Genomic DNA, 17,685 nt, shown 5'->3' on the forward strand with positions numbered 1-17,685 from the left:
GTGGTAAGATAAATATTCCTGTGTGAAATAGCAATAATGTTTAACTAATTTATTTTTATACTGCTGCAGCAACTGAGTTTAGAATACTTGTGAAATATACTAAACTTTAAAACATTTCTTTTTCTCTTTGAAAGGTGTAGAAAGTTAGAGATATGCAAAATGGGATACCTTATCTGGATATTTTTTGATATTTTTGATATTTTAATAGACTTGATTTCATTGTAATTTTCAATTATGGCAATTAAAGGTCAGCTGCCCAATTATTGTTTCTAAAGTTCGTCATCATGTAATGTGAAAGCAGAGTACAGACAGAAACGTTCAAAGTGTAGCTAACGTTGGGATGTTTCTGCTTTTGGTCCTGGAAAGAAATGAGAAGGAAGATCTTCTGTGGAAAATTAGTACAGAGGTTTCGCAATATTCTGTTTGCACATGAAACTAAGCTAATGTGTGTTATGGACCATTCATAAAAACATTCCTATTAATTTACTGAATGAATTTGTGATTGCTCTTTTTAGGGCTGTGTGTGTGTGTGTGTTTATGTGTTTGTATATTTATGTAGGTTTTAATAATTCCAGAAGTGTACCTTCACTTAACGTGCGGGAGTTTGTAATTGTTACATTTTGTACATTGATTTCTGAATCCAAGTATGTTATAAGCTACTTTGTCCATAAAATATTCACTCAAGGCATAGTGCTAGTCAGAGGCATATTCTGTAATGTTTGTGAGAAATGAAAGCCATTTGAGGTTTAGAATTATAATTTGGAAGATTCTGTTGTGCACATTTTTTTTGCCTTCCCCACATGCCTCAGCCACATGCAACAAACTGATGTTTGTAACATAGCCTGTTGTCCCTGTACTCACTAATATCTTAACAACAAAAAAAATCATATTAACAGATTATGTTTGTGTTGACATATCTATTTTTAATCTATTTTTCAAAATTACACTGATGGTTTTTAAACCAGGTATGTTAGCATGTTTTTAAGCTAGTCAAAAATATTGCATTAACCTTAAAAATATTGAGTATCAATCAGTGTGATTTGTTACTTTTTGAAAGTCAACAGATTGTATTACTGTGTCTCAAATAGGTAGAGAAGAAATGTGCAAACAGGTATAATCTAATATCCTGAATATTAAATAGGCACACATTCAAATATATTTTAATGCGAACTTTTAATGTTGTAGAATTAAGAAGTATTTTTAGTGTGAGACTCAAAGATCTTAGGATACAGCTTTATGTTTAAGATGTCTGTTTTGTGAGAGGTAAAGGATTATGGAAGTAAGAGACTATACAAGGAAAATCTTTAAGTAGGAAAATTAATTTTTCTTTATCATTTCATTATCACTCCTCCTGATAATTTCTAAAAAATCACCTTAATATGTTTTACACAAAATATTCCCCAAATATTATACAAATTATCAGATTTGTGCTAGAATATGTGAGAAAATGACAATAGACTATAAAAAGATATTTACATTTTAGAACCATACAATAAATTATTTTTATTCACATACCCACATGACTATGAAGAAGCAAAAACTGCAACAAACCTTATTTTTTAGGGCAAATGAGGATTAAAATACAAAATAGCAAAGAGTATTGACAAACTGTGCTTCATATAACAAATGAAGTTGAAAATGTCTTCATCATAGGCAGAATTGAACTTGGAATATTCTTGTCTGATGTCAAATAACCTGTGTGATGGATGCTTTCTTAAAAGAAGGAGAGGGAGGTGGAAAAACTAAAAGTTTATTAGAGTATTATCAAGAAGAGGCAGCTACTGAAAATGAACATAAATTGTGTGTAATGATATTTGTTTAAATATTACAAAGTCAGGAAGTTTAACACAAATGATCACTACATGTAATACCCATAAGAAAATCTGAGGCTCTCAAACAAAAGCAGGAAAATAAACAAATCTAATAATATAGGCTTCGTATAAGACTATATTGTCATTTATACTCAGTTTAAAGGAGAGAATCTCCGTATTTTGGTTTCTCCTTTGAATAGATCTTTGACTTACTCTAGTACTACCATGAAAACTTAATTTATTCTTTTTTGAAATTTCTTGGTTTCTTTGCCTCTTGCAGAGTGACATTTCACTTTTTAATCTTTCAGCTGAATAAGCCATGTAACCAATTTTTTAAAGTTACTGAATTTTAAACAATTATTTGTCCTTTTGCTTTCTCTTTCAGATAAACAATTATTTGTCCTTTTGCTTTCTCTTTCAGGTAAACAATTATTTGTCCTTTTGCTTTCTATTTCAGGAAGTTGATGGCAATAAAGTTATGTCTTCATTTGCCCCACACAACTCATCTACCTCACCTCAGAAGGCAGAAGAAGGTGGGCGACAGAGTGGCGAGTCCTTGTCTAGTACAGCCCTGGGAACTCCTGAACGGCGCAAGGGCAGTTTAGCTGATGTTGTTGACACCTTGAAGCAGAGGAAAATGGAAGAGCTCATCAAAAACGAGCCGGAAGGTAAAGGCTGGAAAAGAAAACAAAGTTGGTGCTGTGTCCTGATTTTAATACTTTGATTTTAACTTCTTGATTTGTTTTTTGATTTATACTCTTAAAGTTAAATTGGGCAAGATGGAAACCTATTGCTATGAATACGGTTGGTATATTATTTTCAGAAACACTTAGCCCTATCTCAATTTTTTAAATCATTAATTTATGTTGTGATGTTATTTTCACATATGAGTAAATTAGTTGAGTGAAAAAGATTCAAGAATAGAATGTGGCAGCAGAGCCGGGAATAGTCACCTACTTGTCAAATATCTGCAGTCTAGTTTGTTTCTCTCCATTTTTTTTTCCCTTGAGGATTAATGTAGAATTTCACTACATTTTGTAACCTTTAAACATTAATACATCTTATCCTGTTTCTTGTATAGTCAAAAATTAATATGGTTAGGACTATTATATATTTACAAATTAGTGATTCTTTAACTTTTAGATATGCTTAAGTTCCTATTTGTTCAACTTCCAGAAAGTCTTTCTTTTAAGATTTTATCCTCTAGATCTCTTTAATAGTTCCTGATAGGAACCTTCAGGTGATAGGCAAATGGACTAATCTTAAAATTGAAGCAAACAAGCCAATAAAATAACTGTTGCAAATTGTACAAACTTATGCATAATTGACAATCATCCTTTATGTTACACATGCTTACTAACTCCTATTTAAACCTCTGTCCATCCTAAGCATGGGTGCCATACTGCACACAAGAACATGCCTCCTGTTTCAATCAGATGGAAATTTAAAACAAATAAACAATGATGTGCAGACATACTTTATAGCAAAAATACACTGCGTGTATACCGTGTAACAATAAGTTGGGCTCATTTCTAGTCTGTTAGGACACTGGTAAATTATCAGGATATCTGACACAAAATTCTGTTATCCTGTATATGTGACAGCCATGTGACAATTAAATATTTCTGGTTCCCTACCAAGTGCATAACTGGGACCTGGATTTTGGTTAAAATTTATGCAGTTCTCATGATCTGAGAATTGGAAAGAATTTTAGAGATATTCTTGTCAGCCAAAGATTTTGGATATTTTGTTACATGTCCTCCTATTCTCATGGAGATAAAAATGCAGTGTTGAGGGGGATCCAGACAACCGTATGTGTTTAAAATGGTGGATTGTTTCCTAATATTAAAAAAAGACAGTTTTATAATAATTATTTTAAAAACATAAAACATTATAAGGAAGAAAATAAAAATCACCTGAAGTCATAGCTATTCCTGTGTGAAACAGCAATAATGTTTAATTATTTTTATACTGCTTCAGTAACTGAGTTTAGAATACTTGTGAAATACGCTAAACTTAAAAAACTTTTTTCTTCCTCTTTGAAAGGTGTAGGAAGTTACAGACATGCAAAGTGGGATATCTTATCTGAATTTTTTGATATTTTTGATATTTTAATAGACTTGATTGCATTGTAATTTTTTGCATGAAGTCATGGCTGCAGGTGATTTTTATTTTCTTATAATGTTAATATGAGGTTAATAGGATTCTTAACCTTAGGATGTGTTTTTTAGTGTTTATTTTCATATATTCTGCTAATTTTTTATGATTAGCTTTATGCAGATGGTCCCCAACTTACAATGGATCCACTTAAGATTTATCAACTTTAAGATGGTGCAAAAGCAATACACATTCAGTAAAACCATTCAGATTTTGAATTTTGATATTTTCCTGTATGCAGTAGGATACTCTCTCTCATTGCTAGGCAGCAGCAGGGAGCCATAGCTCCCAGTCAGCCACGCAATCAAGAGGGTAAACAATGATACTCCACAGTACGTTGTGTTGCCAGATGATTTTGCCCTGTGGTGGACTAACAACATAAGTGTTCTGAGCAAGTTTAAGGTAGGCAAGGCTAAGTTATGATGTTCAGTAGGTTAGCTGAATTAAGAGCACTTTTTACTTAATGATATTTTCAAGTTGCAAAGGGTTTAAGGACATAACCCTATCATAAGTCTAGGAGCATCTGTACTTTTAAAATATTGTGCTTCCTATTTCATTTAGAATTATAGTATGAGTGTGTCTTCTGCCAAGTAATATACTTTCAAAAGAAATAACTGCCAAGGCTGGGCACGGTGGCTCATGCCTATAATCCCAGCACTTTGGGAGGCCGAGGCAGGTGGATCACCTGAGTTCAGGAGTTTGAGACCAGCCTGGCCAACATGGTGAAACCCCGTCTCTACTAAAAATACAAAAATTAGCCAGGCATGGTGGTGTGCGCCTGTAGTCCCAGCTACTTGGGTGGCCGAGGCAGGACAATAGCTTGAATCTGGGAGGGGGAGGTTGCAGTGAGCCAAGATTGGGCCACTGCACACCAGCCTGGGCAACAGAACAAGACTCTGTCTCACAAAAAAAAAAAAAAAGGAGAAATGACTGTCAAATATTCTGAAGTATGGCTATGATTTACTATTGTAATTTATACATTCACTTTATTTTTTTAAAAAAACAGTTTTAGATTTACGGAAAAATTAAGCAGATAGTACAGAGTTCCCATGTATTCCATCCGTATACAGTCTCCTCTCTTATTAACATCTTACATTATTAGTATGGTATATTTGTTAAAATAATGAACCAACACTGATACATTATTATTAACTAAAGTCCGGAGTTGATTTAAACTTCTTCAGTTTTCACCAAGTGTGATTTTTCTGTTTTAAAATACCATCAAGGGTAACACATTATATTTAGTTGTCATGTCTTCTTAGGCTTTTTTTGGCTGTGACAGCTTCTCAGAATGTCCTTGTTTTTCGTGACCTTCAGAGTTTTGAGGAGTGCTGTTCAGATATATTGCAGGATATCTCTCTATTGGAATTTGTCTGGTGTTTGTCTCAATCAGATGAGATTTGGAGTTTTGGGAGGAAGACCGCAGAAGTAAAATACCATCTTTCTCACCTCATATCAGTTACATACTTTCTATGTAATTAAGAATGTTGGTGTTGACCTTGATCATTGGCTCAAGTAGTGTTTTGCAAGTTTCTCCATGGTAAACTTGCTCTCTGTCCCCTTTCTACACCATACTGTTTGAAGGGGAGGAGCTCTGTACAAGCCACACTTATGGAATAGGGAGTTATGTTACTAGAGCTGGATTGTCTACATAATATTTGGATTTTTCTACATGGGAGATTTATCTCTTCTCTACCATTTGTTATTTCATTCAATCATTTTTTACATCAGTATGAATTCACGAATATTTATTTTATATTTTGGGTGTCATTTAATACCACTATTGTGCTTGTGGTAATGATTGTTATTATTAGTTTAGCACTTTTCTTTCTGACTCTGTAAGATATTGAGGGTTCATTTTGTATATTTCTTGCTCCAGTGCTAGAATCATCCATATCTCCAAGAAGCTCTGGTTCCTTTTATTGGAGAATATTAGAATGCAAGATCTGAATGCTGAGTATATCCCTTGCTTCTGATGTATCGTTCCTTTGAGGGCCTCTGAGTGGACAGAGCAATGAAAATATATGTGTGTGTACTAACCTATATATGTATATATCTATAAATATTTCTATATTTGTCTATATTAAACTGAACATGAGTTCTTACTAATGTCTCTAACTTGAATCCTTTTTTGCATGGATTATTGCAGCTTCATTTCTTATTGATCTGTACATTTCCACCCCAACAGTGAGAAATATGGTTCCTACTAACCACCATTCATTTATATAATTGTTCAGTTCTAGTATACATGTAGAAGAGTATCAGAATAATTAACTGCTACTACCATAGGAAATATCTTTGTCAACTAGAGAACAGTGTATGTGTCCTTTTGCTTTTAGTCTTACAGATTCCATTCATTTCCAAAGTTACTGAGGTAACTTACTAACTTACTTTTCCCCCACCCCATTCAGTGAAATTGTTTCATGTATTTTTAACACAGTTAAACTAGTTCTGTATTCTTTACTGGTGTCCCTCACACTCCTCTATGATATTTTTTGAATTTGCTTATGTTAAGGTTCACTTATTATACATTTATATGTGCAAATGCATAGAAATGTACAATGTATAATGCAGTATGCATTGACAAATGCATATTGTCATTTACCACTGACAGTATCATGTAGAATAGCCTTCACCACTCCAAACTATCCTGTTTCACCTATTCGTCCCGCTTTTTTCCCTAGAATCCCAAGTAATCACTGATCTTATTACCATGTATAGTTTTCCCTTTCCTAGAAAATCATATAATCAGAATAATACAGCATGGGGCTTTTTCAGACTGGCTCTGTCACTTAGTAATTTAAGCTTCTTCCATGGCTGTTTATAGCTTGATAGCTCATTTCTTTGTATCAGTGAATGATATTCCATTGTATGAATATACCACTATTTTATCAATTCTTTTTGCCTATCAAAGCACATATTGGTTGCTTCCAGCTTTTGGTTATTATGAATAAAGCTTCTATTAATACTCATGTGTAGCTTTTTATGTGGACATAAGATTTCAACCCAATTGGGGAATGTGAATGCTGGAATTTATGAGAAGATTATATTTTAGCCTTGGGAGAAACTGCCAGACTATCTTCCAAAGTGGCTATCAGATTTTGCATTCCCACCAGGAATGAATGTAAGTTTCTATTGTTCCACATTCTCATCAGAATTTGATATTGTCAGTTTATTTTATTCATTCAAATAGGTGTGTAGTAGTATCTCGTTGTTTTAATTTGTTGTCCTCTAATTTTAAGCAATGTTCAGCATCTTTTGTGCGCTTATATGCCTTTAATGAAGTGGCTGGTTAGATCTTTTTTTGATTTAACTGAATCATTTTCTTGTGAATGAGTTTTTAGAGCTCTTAGCATATTTTGTATACAACTTCTTTGTCAGGAATGTGTTTTGCAAATATTTCTACCAGTCTGCAGCTTGTTTTTGCATTGTCTTAACATTGTCTTTTGAGGAATAAACATTTTAATTTTAATAAAATCGAATTATTAATTGTTTTGCATGGATTATGCTTTTCATGTCTGTAAGCAATCATCACATAATCCAGGGTCGCTTAGATTTTCTCCTATCTTGTCTTCTTGAAGTTAGTATAGTTTTTCATTTTGCAATTTAGGTCTGTGATCCCTTTTGAGTTAAATTTTGTAAAAAGTAGTTCTGTGTCTGCATTCATTCGATTTGTTTTTGTTTTGCATATAGAAGTCCAATTATTCCAAGACCATTTGTTCAAAAGACCATTATTTCTTTGTTGACTTGCCTTTTTCCTTGCTAAAGATCAATTGACCGTATTTGTGTGGATCTATTTCTGCCCTCTGTATTTTGTTCCATTGATCAGTTGGTCTGTCCTCTTGCCAGTATCATCCTGTCTTGATTACCGTAGCTTGATAATAAGTCTTGAAGTTGGGTAGTGTCAGCCCTCCAACTTTCTACTTTTTCTTCAATATTGTGTTGGTGTCCTGGGTCTGTTACCTTTTCTTGTAGACTTTAGAATCAACTTGTTGATATCCACAAAATAACTTACTTGGATTGTACTGGGATTGTGTTATACCTCTAGATCATATTGGGAAGAATTGACACCTTAAAAATACCAAGTTATCATATTCATGAACATAAAATGTCTCTCTATTTATGAGTATCTTTAATGATTCCTGTTGAGTTTCATAGTTTTCCACATATAGATCTTAAACATACTTTGTTACATTTATACCTACTATTTCTTTTTTGATGTAAAAATTTAAATGTAAATATAAATTATATTGTCTTTTTAATTTTATATTTCAATTGTTTGTTGCTGACATATGGGAAATTGACTGTAGTATATTACCCTTGCATCCTTTGGCCTTTCAGGACTCACTATTAGCTCTAGTAGTTTTTACTGATTCCTTGAAATTTTCTACGTAGACAATCACGTCATCTGCAAACAAAGACAGTTGTACTTATTCCTTTTAAAGATGTGCACTTTCTTTTTTTTTGTCTTCTTGAGTTAGCTAGGAGTTTCAGTACAATGCTGAGTAAGTAAGAGTAGTAAGAGGAGACATCCTTGCCTTGTTCTTGATTATAAAGGGGAAAGCATCTAATTCTCACCATTAAGTACGATGTTAGCTGTGGGATTTTTGTAATTTTTTATTTTTATTTTTTACCAATTTGAGAAGGCCTCACTCTCTTCCTAGTTTGCTGAGAGTTTTTATTATGAGTAATTGTTAGAATTTGTCAAATATTTCTTCTGCATCTGTTGATATGATATATGCTTATTTTTCATTAGACCATTGATATGGTTTTAAAATGCCAAACCAGGCTTTGCAAACTTGGAATAAATCCTACCAGGTTATGATTTATAGTTATTTTGATAGATTGTTGGATTTGATCAGTTAATATTTTATTGAGGATTTTTACATCTATGTTTATGAGATATACCATTACATTTTATGTAATGTCTTTATCTGTTTTTGTTGCTACTGCCAGCTTCATAGAATGAGTTAGGAAGTGTTTCCCTCTCATGTTAATTTTTGATTTTCGTTTGAGATGCCTTTAGAGTTCAGGGCTAAGGTCTACCAAGAACCAGCTTTGTGAGAGTATGTGTTGTATTTTAAAAGTAGCTTTTGGGGGCTCAGCTTTAGACGATGTTCTCCATGGAAATATGGTATATGGCCTTGGTATTCCCCAATGTATCATATTGATTTCTAAGTGGATACATAGACTCTTAATTTGGAAGTGTATGACATGCCAAGCCCAGTAAGTCTCAACAGGAAAGAGCACAGGAGATAGATACCTCCCCCACCTAATTTTCTTAGCAGCAGACATTAAGAAGTACTGGGGGCCAGGCACAGTGGCTCACACCTGTAATCCCAGCACTCTGAGAGGCCAAGGCGGGCAGATCACCTGAGGTCAGGAGTTTGAGAACAGCCTGGCCAACGTGGTAAAACCCTGTCTCTACTAAAAATACAAAAAAAAAAAAAAAAAAAAATAGCTGGGTGTGGTGGTGGGCACCTGTAATCCCAGCTGCCTGGGAGGCTGAGGTAGGAGAATCACTTGAACCCCGGAGGTGGAGGTTGCAGTGAGCCAAGATGGTGCCACTGCACTCCAGCCTGGGTGACAAAGCGAGACTCCACCCCGCCCACCCCCCCCCCAAAAAAAAAAGAACTACTGGGAATTAGAAAAGGGTAATATCTAGTAAGAACAACTTGGGTATAAAAGAAGAAAGAGAGCAATAGAGCGTCCATAGCAGGAAAGGTAGACACAAAGAAACATCACTATTGTACCTGAACATGAGAATGTTTTTATTTTATTTCCTACGACAATGTACCTTTTGTACTTTCCTCTCTACAAATATATTAAAAGCTGAGCTGAGGAGTGACTTGGTAAATAAAGACAAAGAGAAAATACAGCGGTAGTATTTATGAAAGATTGGAATATAAATTGCACAAAGCAAGCATCTAAAAGTGTTAGTTTCAGAAAGGTAATTTTAGCATAAACATAGAACCACTAAGATGCATTGATGTTTACATACACAAGATTCTTTGACATATACTTTGAATATACAAAACTATAAATAGACTCACTTTTATTGAGAATTTGCTATGACAAGAACGTTTATTTAATAACTGCAATGATGGAAGAGATGCATCAAGGAGTAATTTATGTATTTGAGTAAGGCAATGATCTTAATCACCAAAAATAACAGCAACAAAGCAAAAATTGTATCATAAAAAAGAATAGTAGAATGTTGACAGAACTTTGATTTTTTAAATTACAAAGAAAGAAAAATGGGTATATATAATATAAATATAAATGTATGTAATATATATATTATATAAATATAAATATATGTAATATAAATATATGTTGTATATAAATATATATTATATAAATATAAATATATCATATATAAATATAAATATATATATAAATATATATAAGTGTAAATATATATTATATAAAAATATATAAATGTAAATATATATTATATAAATATAAACATATACTATATAAATATGAATATATATTATATACTATATAAATATAAATTATATATTATATATTATATAAATATATATTATATATCATATAAATATAAATATAAATATATTATATATACACATGTATATATGGAGATGTATACGACTCTTTCAACAGCTGGTAAGCTACATTGGCTTCAATGACTTCATTAATCAAAGGGTATGATTTGACCTGAGAATAGTCACCAAAACCTTACTTACATCATCTAAGCATCAGGACAATGACACTATGTACAGCACAAATGTTCCAAAGCTCTGTGATGCAACGTAGTATCAGAAAGAATAAAATACTTAGGAGTAAATTTAACAAAATAACTAAAAAACTTATACTCTAAAAACTACAAAATATTTTCATAGCTCTGTAATGGGAACAACATCATGACTATGAGGGAAGCAAAGATAGAGTGAATGTAACTAAATGTTAGGCTCACAAATATATGCCACAGAAAAATCTTTTCTTCCCTCAAGCTATTTTTGCCATTGTTTTTCAAAGGCCATTAAAATGAACAGCAGGTTGTGATGAAAATTTCATTAAGCCCCAGCTAAATCATTATGAGGGCGCCATATTCATGTCTTTGCTTCCTTTCATCGAGGGGGGGGAACGCAGATTTCAATAGAAAGTCCGTATTATTTCCGACCTTACCCCTGCCAACAGCAAACTAACACAAATTCAGAAGTTAGAAAAGAATAGTGCACCATACAAAAGGAGGCCACTGAGGTGAAATGGTTACAAAGAAAATTAGATTTGCATAAGGGTTGAAGAAAAGACAGCTCTCTTTCATTTTAGCCAGCCTATTTTTCAAGTGATTAATTAAAATATTTTGCAACTTATAAATAGGAGAATAATATATTGATATATTTGGTTTGCATCTTTTTTTCTATCAGAAATTTTCCCTGTCATTACACAAAAAGCTCTGATTCTTATTTATTCTTATTTATCCAGTGTCACTTTAGCTGAATGGAATGCTACAGTGCGTAGTCTATTCATGGTTTTAAATATCTGGCCTATGTAACATAGTTACATTATATTTTGTGATAACTATGGTCTATCGGTTGGTCTTCAGCAATTAAACCTAACAGTTAAGAGTGACAATGAAATTTAATATGACATTATGTGACACATAATTTCTATAATTCCTCTATCAAGACATTGAATAAATAATTATGTATTGAAGGGAAATGCATTAAAATATATAAATTACTATATATAAATTGTTATCATGTATTAAGTGTATATTATGCATTAACTACAATATTAGATAATTTATATAAAATGCTTCTTTCAATCTTGATGAAAACCTTATAACCAGGGCTCCTGTGTATAGCCATTCCAGTTTCAGGAAATACCATTCACGTGATCTCAATATCCTCATTCCTATTATCTCCATTTCCAGATGAGGCAACTGATAATTAAATATGTTTTAAAGTGACCAAGTCAGGGTCACTTTTCAGCCTAAAGTCAACCTTAGACTAGAATCTATGCCCTTAACCAATACTTATTGCTATTCCTTCCAATGAGAGATTTTGCCAAATAATCATTTACTATTATCATTTCACACATGTGTATCTAAACTTTAAATATTGAATAATATATTATCTGAAATATTTAATAGTATTGAATAATAGTAGTGATCAATAGTTTTCTACTAAAGTAAATTTCTTATGCTTCAATAGAGATCAATTTTCCAGAAAACTTTTAATGGGAGATTAACTCAGTTTTTGCTGCCCAAAAATAATGCCTTGGAGGGTACCTTAAGAAAAAATTCATTTTAGAAAAATGTCTGAGAGTGAAATAATTGTGGAATAATAGGAATTAAATATTTGGGTGAAACATAGATACATTTTAAGACTCCATTCTCATTTTAGAAAGAGAGAGACCAAGACAGAGATATATATGCCTGAGATCACACAGCAGTTGATGTTAAATCTAAAGCAAGAATCCATTTCATGATTTATGGGTCCAGATTCCTTTTTTCCCTTTCAGTTACATCATACATTCAGATATTCTTTTCTCGCTTTTGTTTTTTATATTTTAGAAATAGTGTTACCATCTTAGTTTTAAAGACCGTTTCATTAAATTTAAACAAATCGAAGGCAACCGACTATCTTAATTTTGCCAATAAGTAAAGGTAGATGACTATCCCTCAGTGTCTTGTGTTCTCAACTTCCGGGTGTCCAGGAGTGGTCATAAATGTAGATCAGCAGTTAAATTGAGGAGTCTGATTTAAACTTGATTTTCATTCAAACTTTAGGCTAATTACAGTTTAGGTGAAAATAATTTTTACCATGTCAAGAACGTTAGAAATCTCAATTAAAATAGAATCCTTACAGATACAAGATTTTAACTGGCTTATTTTAATCTTTCCATATTCATGTCTATGTCACCTTCAGCATCTCTTTGAAATGGCTATTTCAGCTTATTCACACAGTTAAGTTTCTTCCTCCTAGAACCACAACAAACACAACTCACTTTTCATTGATTTCCATCCCTTCTATCTACAAGTCTATTCTTCTTGCCCCCAAGCTATTTTCACCTTTTTACCTCTTTAAGAACTATTATTTGCCTCCATTGTTATCCTTACTCAGATAAAATTGTCCATATATTTGTCAGTGTCTTCTGCAGTGTTAAACTCCTTACCTTTGAAGGAAGTGAAATATTTGTGAAAAGAATGTTTCTACTGCTTCAGTGTTGCCCTCTTGCTGCCTTGGGTAAAGGAAAGGAGAGACCTTAACAAATGTCCAACTCTCCTGCCAGGTGTTAATGTGGGCTGTTTCACGTAATCTTCAAAAACACTTAAATTAGTATAAGTTCTTGTCTTAAAAATGAGTAAACGAGGCTTACTGATTTGCTCATGTTATTATATGGAGGAACTTGAATTAGAACAAAAGTACTATCAGCTAAAAATTCCTTAGCATTGACTAAAAAATCATATGTAATCTGACTCTACCCTATTGTTCCCCCTTAACTTTATTTTCCACCACTCTTCGAAGTACACGTTGTCATGCAATCTTAACAAATCACGTGCAGTTCTCTCAACACTCTTTGTTTTTAATATTACTGTGCTGTTTTATATGCCGTTCCACTGCCTTAAATGTTGTTTCCCGTCTTACCTACCTGATGAATTTTTATTCACTTCTTAAGATTCAATGATCCTCAAACAACTTTGTCAGAATTCGAGTCAGTCTACGCTGCTAATACTAACTCATCTCTATAGTTCTTACCACATTATTATTGTTTATTTACATTCTGTCTTCTACAATAGCATGTGATTGTCTAAATAAAGTGTTCTTGATTTCTCTGTGCTTCACTTCCTAATAAAGGACTTGGGACTTTGGAGGTGCTTGTTTCTCTTAACTGTGGATGACAGTCAACCTACTAATTGACATTTTGTAGCCTTGCTAACTCTCCCCTACAAACTGACTAGGTGTAATTTGTCTTTTTAAACAATTTCTGCCTTTCTCTTTTTAAATATATCCTCACACTCTTCTTTTACCTCCTTCCCTATTTGACTCATTTATTGCATCTTCTCCAGTCTTCTGACATGTATACCCCTATCCTTATTGAATTGTAAGATCATTTCTTTTCATTTTTTTCTGTGACTTAGAGGTTAAAATATTCTCCTAGGTCATAAAGCAAGATATTTTAATACCCAAGATATAAAATTGAAATACACACATGAAGTGATTTTTATACAAGTGAAAACTTTATATTTACATTAATCCCTTAAATGACTTTGATATTGCATACTTCTCTAAGAAGATATGGTAACGTTACCTATGGATTAGTGGCCATAGATAATAATTCTCTTCAATTGCCATAGGTAAAGTGAGAAGTGAATTGGCTTGATTTTTGAAAAATGTTCCAGAATTTAAAGCTGTAACTTGTTCTTTAATAGTGTTTCAACATAATGGAGACAAGCACCCTTTTCTAGGTAAATAGAGCCGGTATGGGAGATAGTTTGTATTTCTTATGATGGGATCCAGATTGGGGCAATTTTATTATTGGATCTTTCCCTCCACAACCTCTTCTTTCCTAGTTCTTCTTAGGGGATATGGTGAGAGAAATGTAACGTTCCTGTTAAGACCTTTCCTGTTCCTTCTAGTCTTCCAAGCTTCCCTCAGAGGTAGCAGAGTTTCCAGACTCAGGATTCATGAGTTTCTTCAGAGGCTTTATAAATCCTGCAAATTGTTTGCAAAATGATGAAAATATATGTATTTGTACATTTTTGGGGAGATAATCCATAACTTTGGCTTTCAAATGAATCCACCATGTAAAAAGAGTAATTAGACTGCTGGTATTCAGTGTTTGAGTTTCAGTCCTGAGTCTGTCACTGATTACTAAGTGATTATAGTTTAACATCTATGTAGTTTAGTCTCTGATCAATTTTGAGGGGATAATTTACAGATATTTAGCAATATTTGGGGTATAATTTTATCTATTTTGGTTCTTGAATTTTGCATCATTTGCAGGAAATGCAAATTTTAATTTAAAGTAAGGGTTTTTTTTTTTTTTTTTGCCTAAAAGTGAGCATCTACCTTATAATTTACGTTGTAAAAAAATGTATTTACTTGCCTTTAATTTGCTGTAATAATTGTATTAATATAATAAATATCTGCCCTCAGTTGGCAGTGCTAACTGCTCTGCTTTCATCAGAGGATTGTTGAAGGAGACAAATGAAGTGATGTATATCAAAGTACTTTGTAAATTATAAACAACTTGGAATTGTACCAGCTATTGTCATTATTTCACCCTGGCTACCTTGAAACATTGTTACTTTAGATATACCAGAAACATTATGTATTTCAATATAATTCTCCTTTATACATTTTTAATATTACGCAGTTAAAATATGCACCTTTCCCAGAATACTTTTATGTACCAAAACACTGGGATTCAGAGCTGCAAATATCTGGAAATTTAGGATAGGTAGTCAAGAACAAGAACAAGAACGAACTCAACAGTCATAAAAATCCTAGGACAGGTAGTTACTTTGAAGTTTATTTATATACATTTCCCCAAATAAATATGTAGTTGGGCAGTTGCCTAAATGAACAACAACTTTCCAAAAAAATTTTTTTTTTAATTAATAGGGATTAAATTGAAACTTGTGACCAGTGTGAAACCAGGAGGGGCAGTTTTAACATTGGATTTGTGATATTTCTGTTTCCACAGTAAATGTGAATATGAGCTGAAGACAAATATAATTGAAGCCCACATTTTCATACTTTCTAAGATTTTAGCTTTCCTTTACGTGGTTTATTCCCCCTGCCCCATCACTTTACTTTTTTTCTTTTCCTTCCTTTTGTGTGCCTGAGTGTGCGCATGTGCCTCTGTGTGTGTGTGTGTGTGTGTGTGTGTGTGTGTGTGTGTGTAGTTCCCCTTTCAGATCCCACATATGCTTGGTTTTATTTAGCATCTGTATCTGTCAGTGTTCTTCCTTCTGAGCATGACGCCTACACCTCCAAAATTGTTTTGCCATGATGAGTGTGCTCCTTGTGTGTGAGAAACTGCATTTATTTGTGAAATTTTTGTTTCTACTAGAACTAGACTTTATCATTATTTAAACAACTAGAACTTTTTCCCTGAACTTCTTCAGATAATCTTTGCTCACAATTTTATATTTCAAGACCCTAAAGGCACAACTTATTACCAAACTTACCTAGTGTTACTTTACATGAAGCAGTTCATTGCCTTTAGTATGGACTTTAAAAAAAGAGTTCTCTTCTGAGAACTAATGCAAATAATGCATTGAGTTTCAAAAGGTATGTATGGTGGCAGACCTCAAGCCTTCACCCTCAGGATCATCTATAGACTGTAGACCATTGTTGGGTAAAGGAAATACCAGGATTTTCATTCACATTCCCCCACCCATCCCTCTCTCTCGTACTGTGCAATGCAATACAAATTCTTGGAGTCAAATATCCTAAAACACCCACTTAATCCCACCTGTACCATTTGTGGGACTGGATTGGACAGTTTTATGTTTATTCCTGGATGTTTATGAACAAAACAGTAACATATCCATTGTTCATTATTTATCCTTTTAAAACTTGAAAAAATCAACATTATTGTTTCATTTATCGTTTTGTTATTTGCATCTGTCACAAAAATAATTCACTTTAATTGATTGCACCTTCTATGATACTTGTATTTTTTTACAGAAATTATGTTAATGTCTTTTTAATTTTTATTACAAATGTTTTGACCTATAAGACCGTTAGATCCTCTAAATAGATATAAAATTTATTTCCTGTTTTAAGACTGATTTTATGGGTGCTAAAGAAGGTATTATTATTAGCAGTATATTTTCATCTGTGCTGTGCTACAGAATTACATGTAATTATTCTGTAGCAAAGACAGGCCCCTGGTGCATGATATTTGGCCTTGTGAACATCCCTACAGGCATTGCATGTTTGATGTTTGAGTTTACATTATAAATCACAATGCTTGTTCTTATAATTTAAATGTCTGTTGTTGAGCAGCCCTTTAGAAATTAAACTGAACCATATTACATCAACAGGCAAGTTAAACTAGAGCTTCAGATTTACCCCTTAATCTTACCAACTTTTTAATTACTATTTTTATGGGGAAATTATGGAGATTGGCTTTCCTAAGTTCAAAATCCCAAAGCATCCATTAATTGGGCAAAGAAGGGGGCACTTTGAAATTCACTCTTGTTTTAAAATCACATTTGATGGGGTGGGAAAAATAAAAAGTGAACGGATCAGGGGAAAAGCCTAAAGATACTTTAATTGGCAGAGGTTTGAGTTGCTTTTGTTTAGTTACTCACTGTCCTTTTGACAAAGTACATGTTGAAGAGGCTTTGTAAGTGCTGTTCCACTGAAGGACAAACAAGGGTACTTTTCAATGGAGCCCTTTTAAGTTTTGTTCCTCACACTCCCGCTGCTGTTGGAGGCTACTCCTAATGCATTGTGGCTATGTGTTCATCTATGCAGTCTGTCACTGAAAAATGTCTCTCTTCTTGTTGAGCAAGCTAGAGTCTAACCTCCAGGCACCCTTTTCAAAAGCACCACTGTATGGAAATCGACACTCATAAAATGATGATAAAGAAAAGAGTTTATTTTTTAAAGGTCAGGACAAGAAGACACCCTCAAATGCTGTAGAGCCTATTTCTTCAGGAATAAGTGTTTTAACTTTAGCACTGAGTTAGCTGAGTTTGAAGCCTCATAATTTTTCGACACTAAAG

General features: G+C 33.1%; 1 protein-coding gene across 6 annotated transcripts in view; it reads left to right on the forward strand.

Annotated features, from left to right (window-relative positions):
* SOX5 (SRY-box transcription factor 5) overlaps positions 1-17,685 on the forward strand; it is a 1,026,842-nt gene that overhangs the window by 713,597 nt on the left and 295,560 nt on the right. For all 6 annotated transcript variants that reach the window (XM_031000926.3, XM_063694118.1, XM_063694117.1 and 3 more), the window contains one exon: positions 2,269-2,479. In XM_031000926.3, coding sequence (XP_030856786.1) covers positions 2,269-2,479 — 211 coding nt within the window. The remainder of the gene's footprint in view (positions 1-2,268; positions 2,480-17,685) is intronic.

This window comes from Gorilla gorilla, chromosome 10 (genome assembly GCF_029281585.2).
Source record: "Gorilla gorilla gorilla isolate KB3781 chromosome 10, NHGRI_mGorGor1-v2.1_pri, whole genome shotgun sequence".
NCBI lineage: Eukaryota > Metazoa > Chordata > Mammalia > Primates > Hominidae > Gorilla > Gorilla gorilla.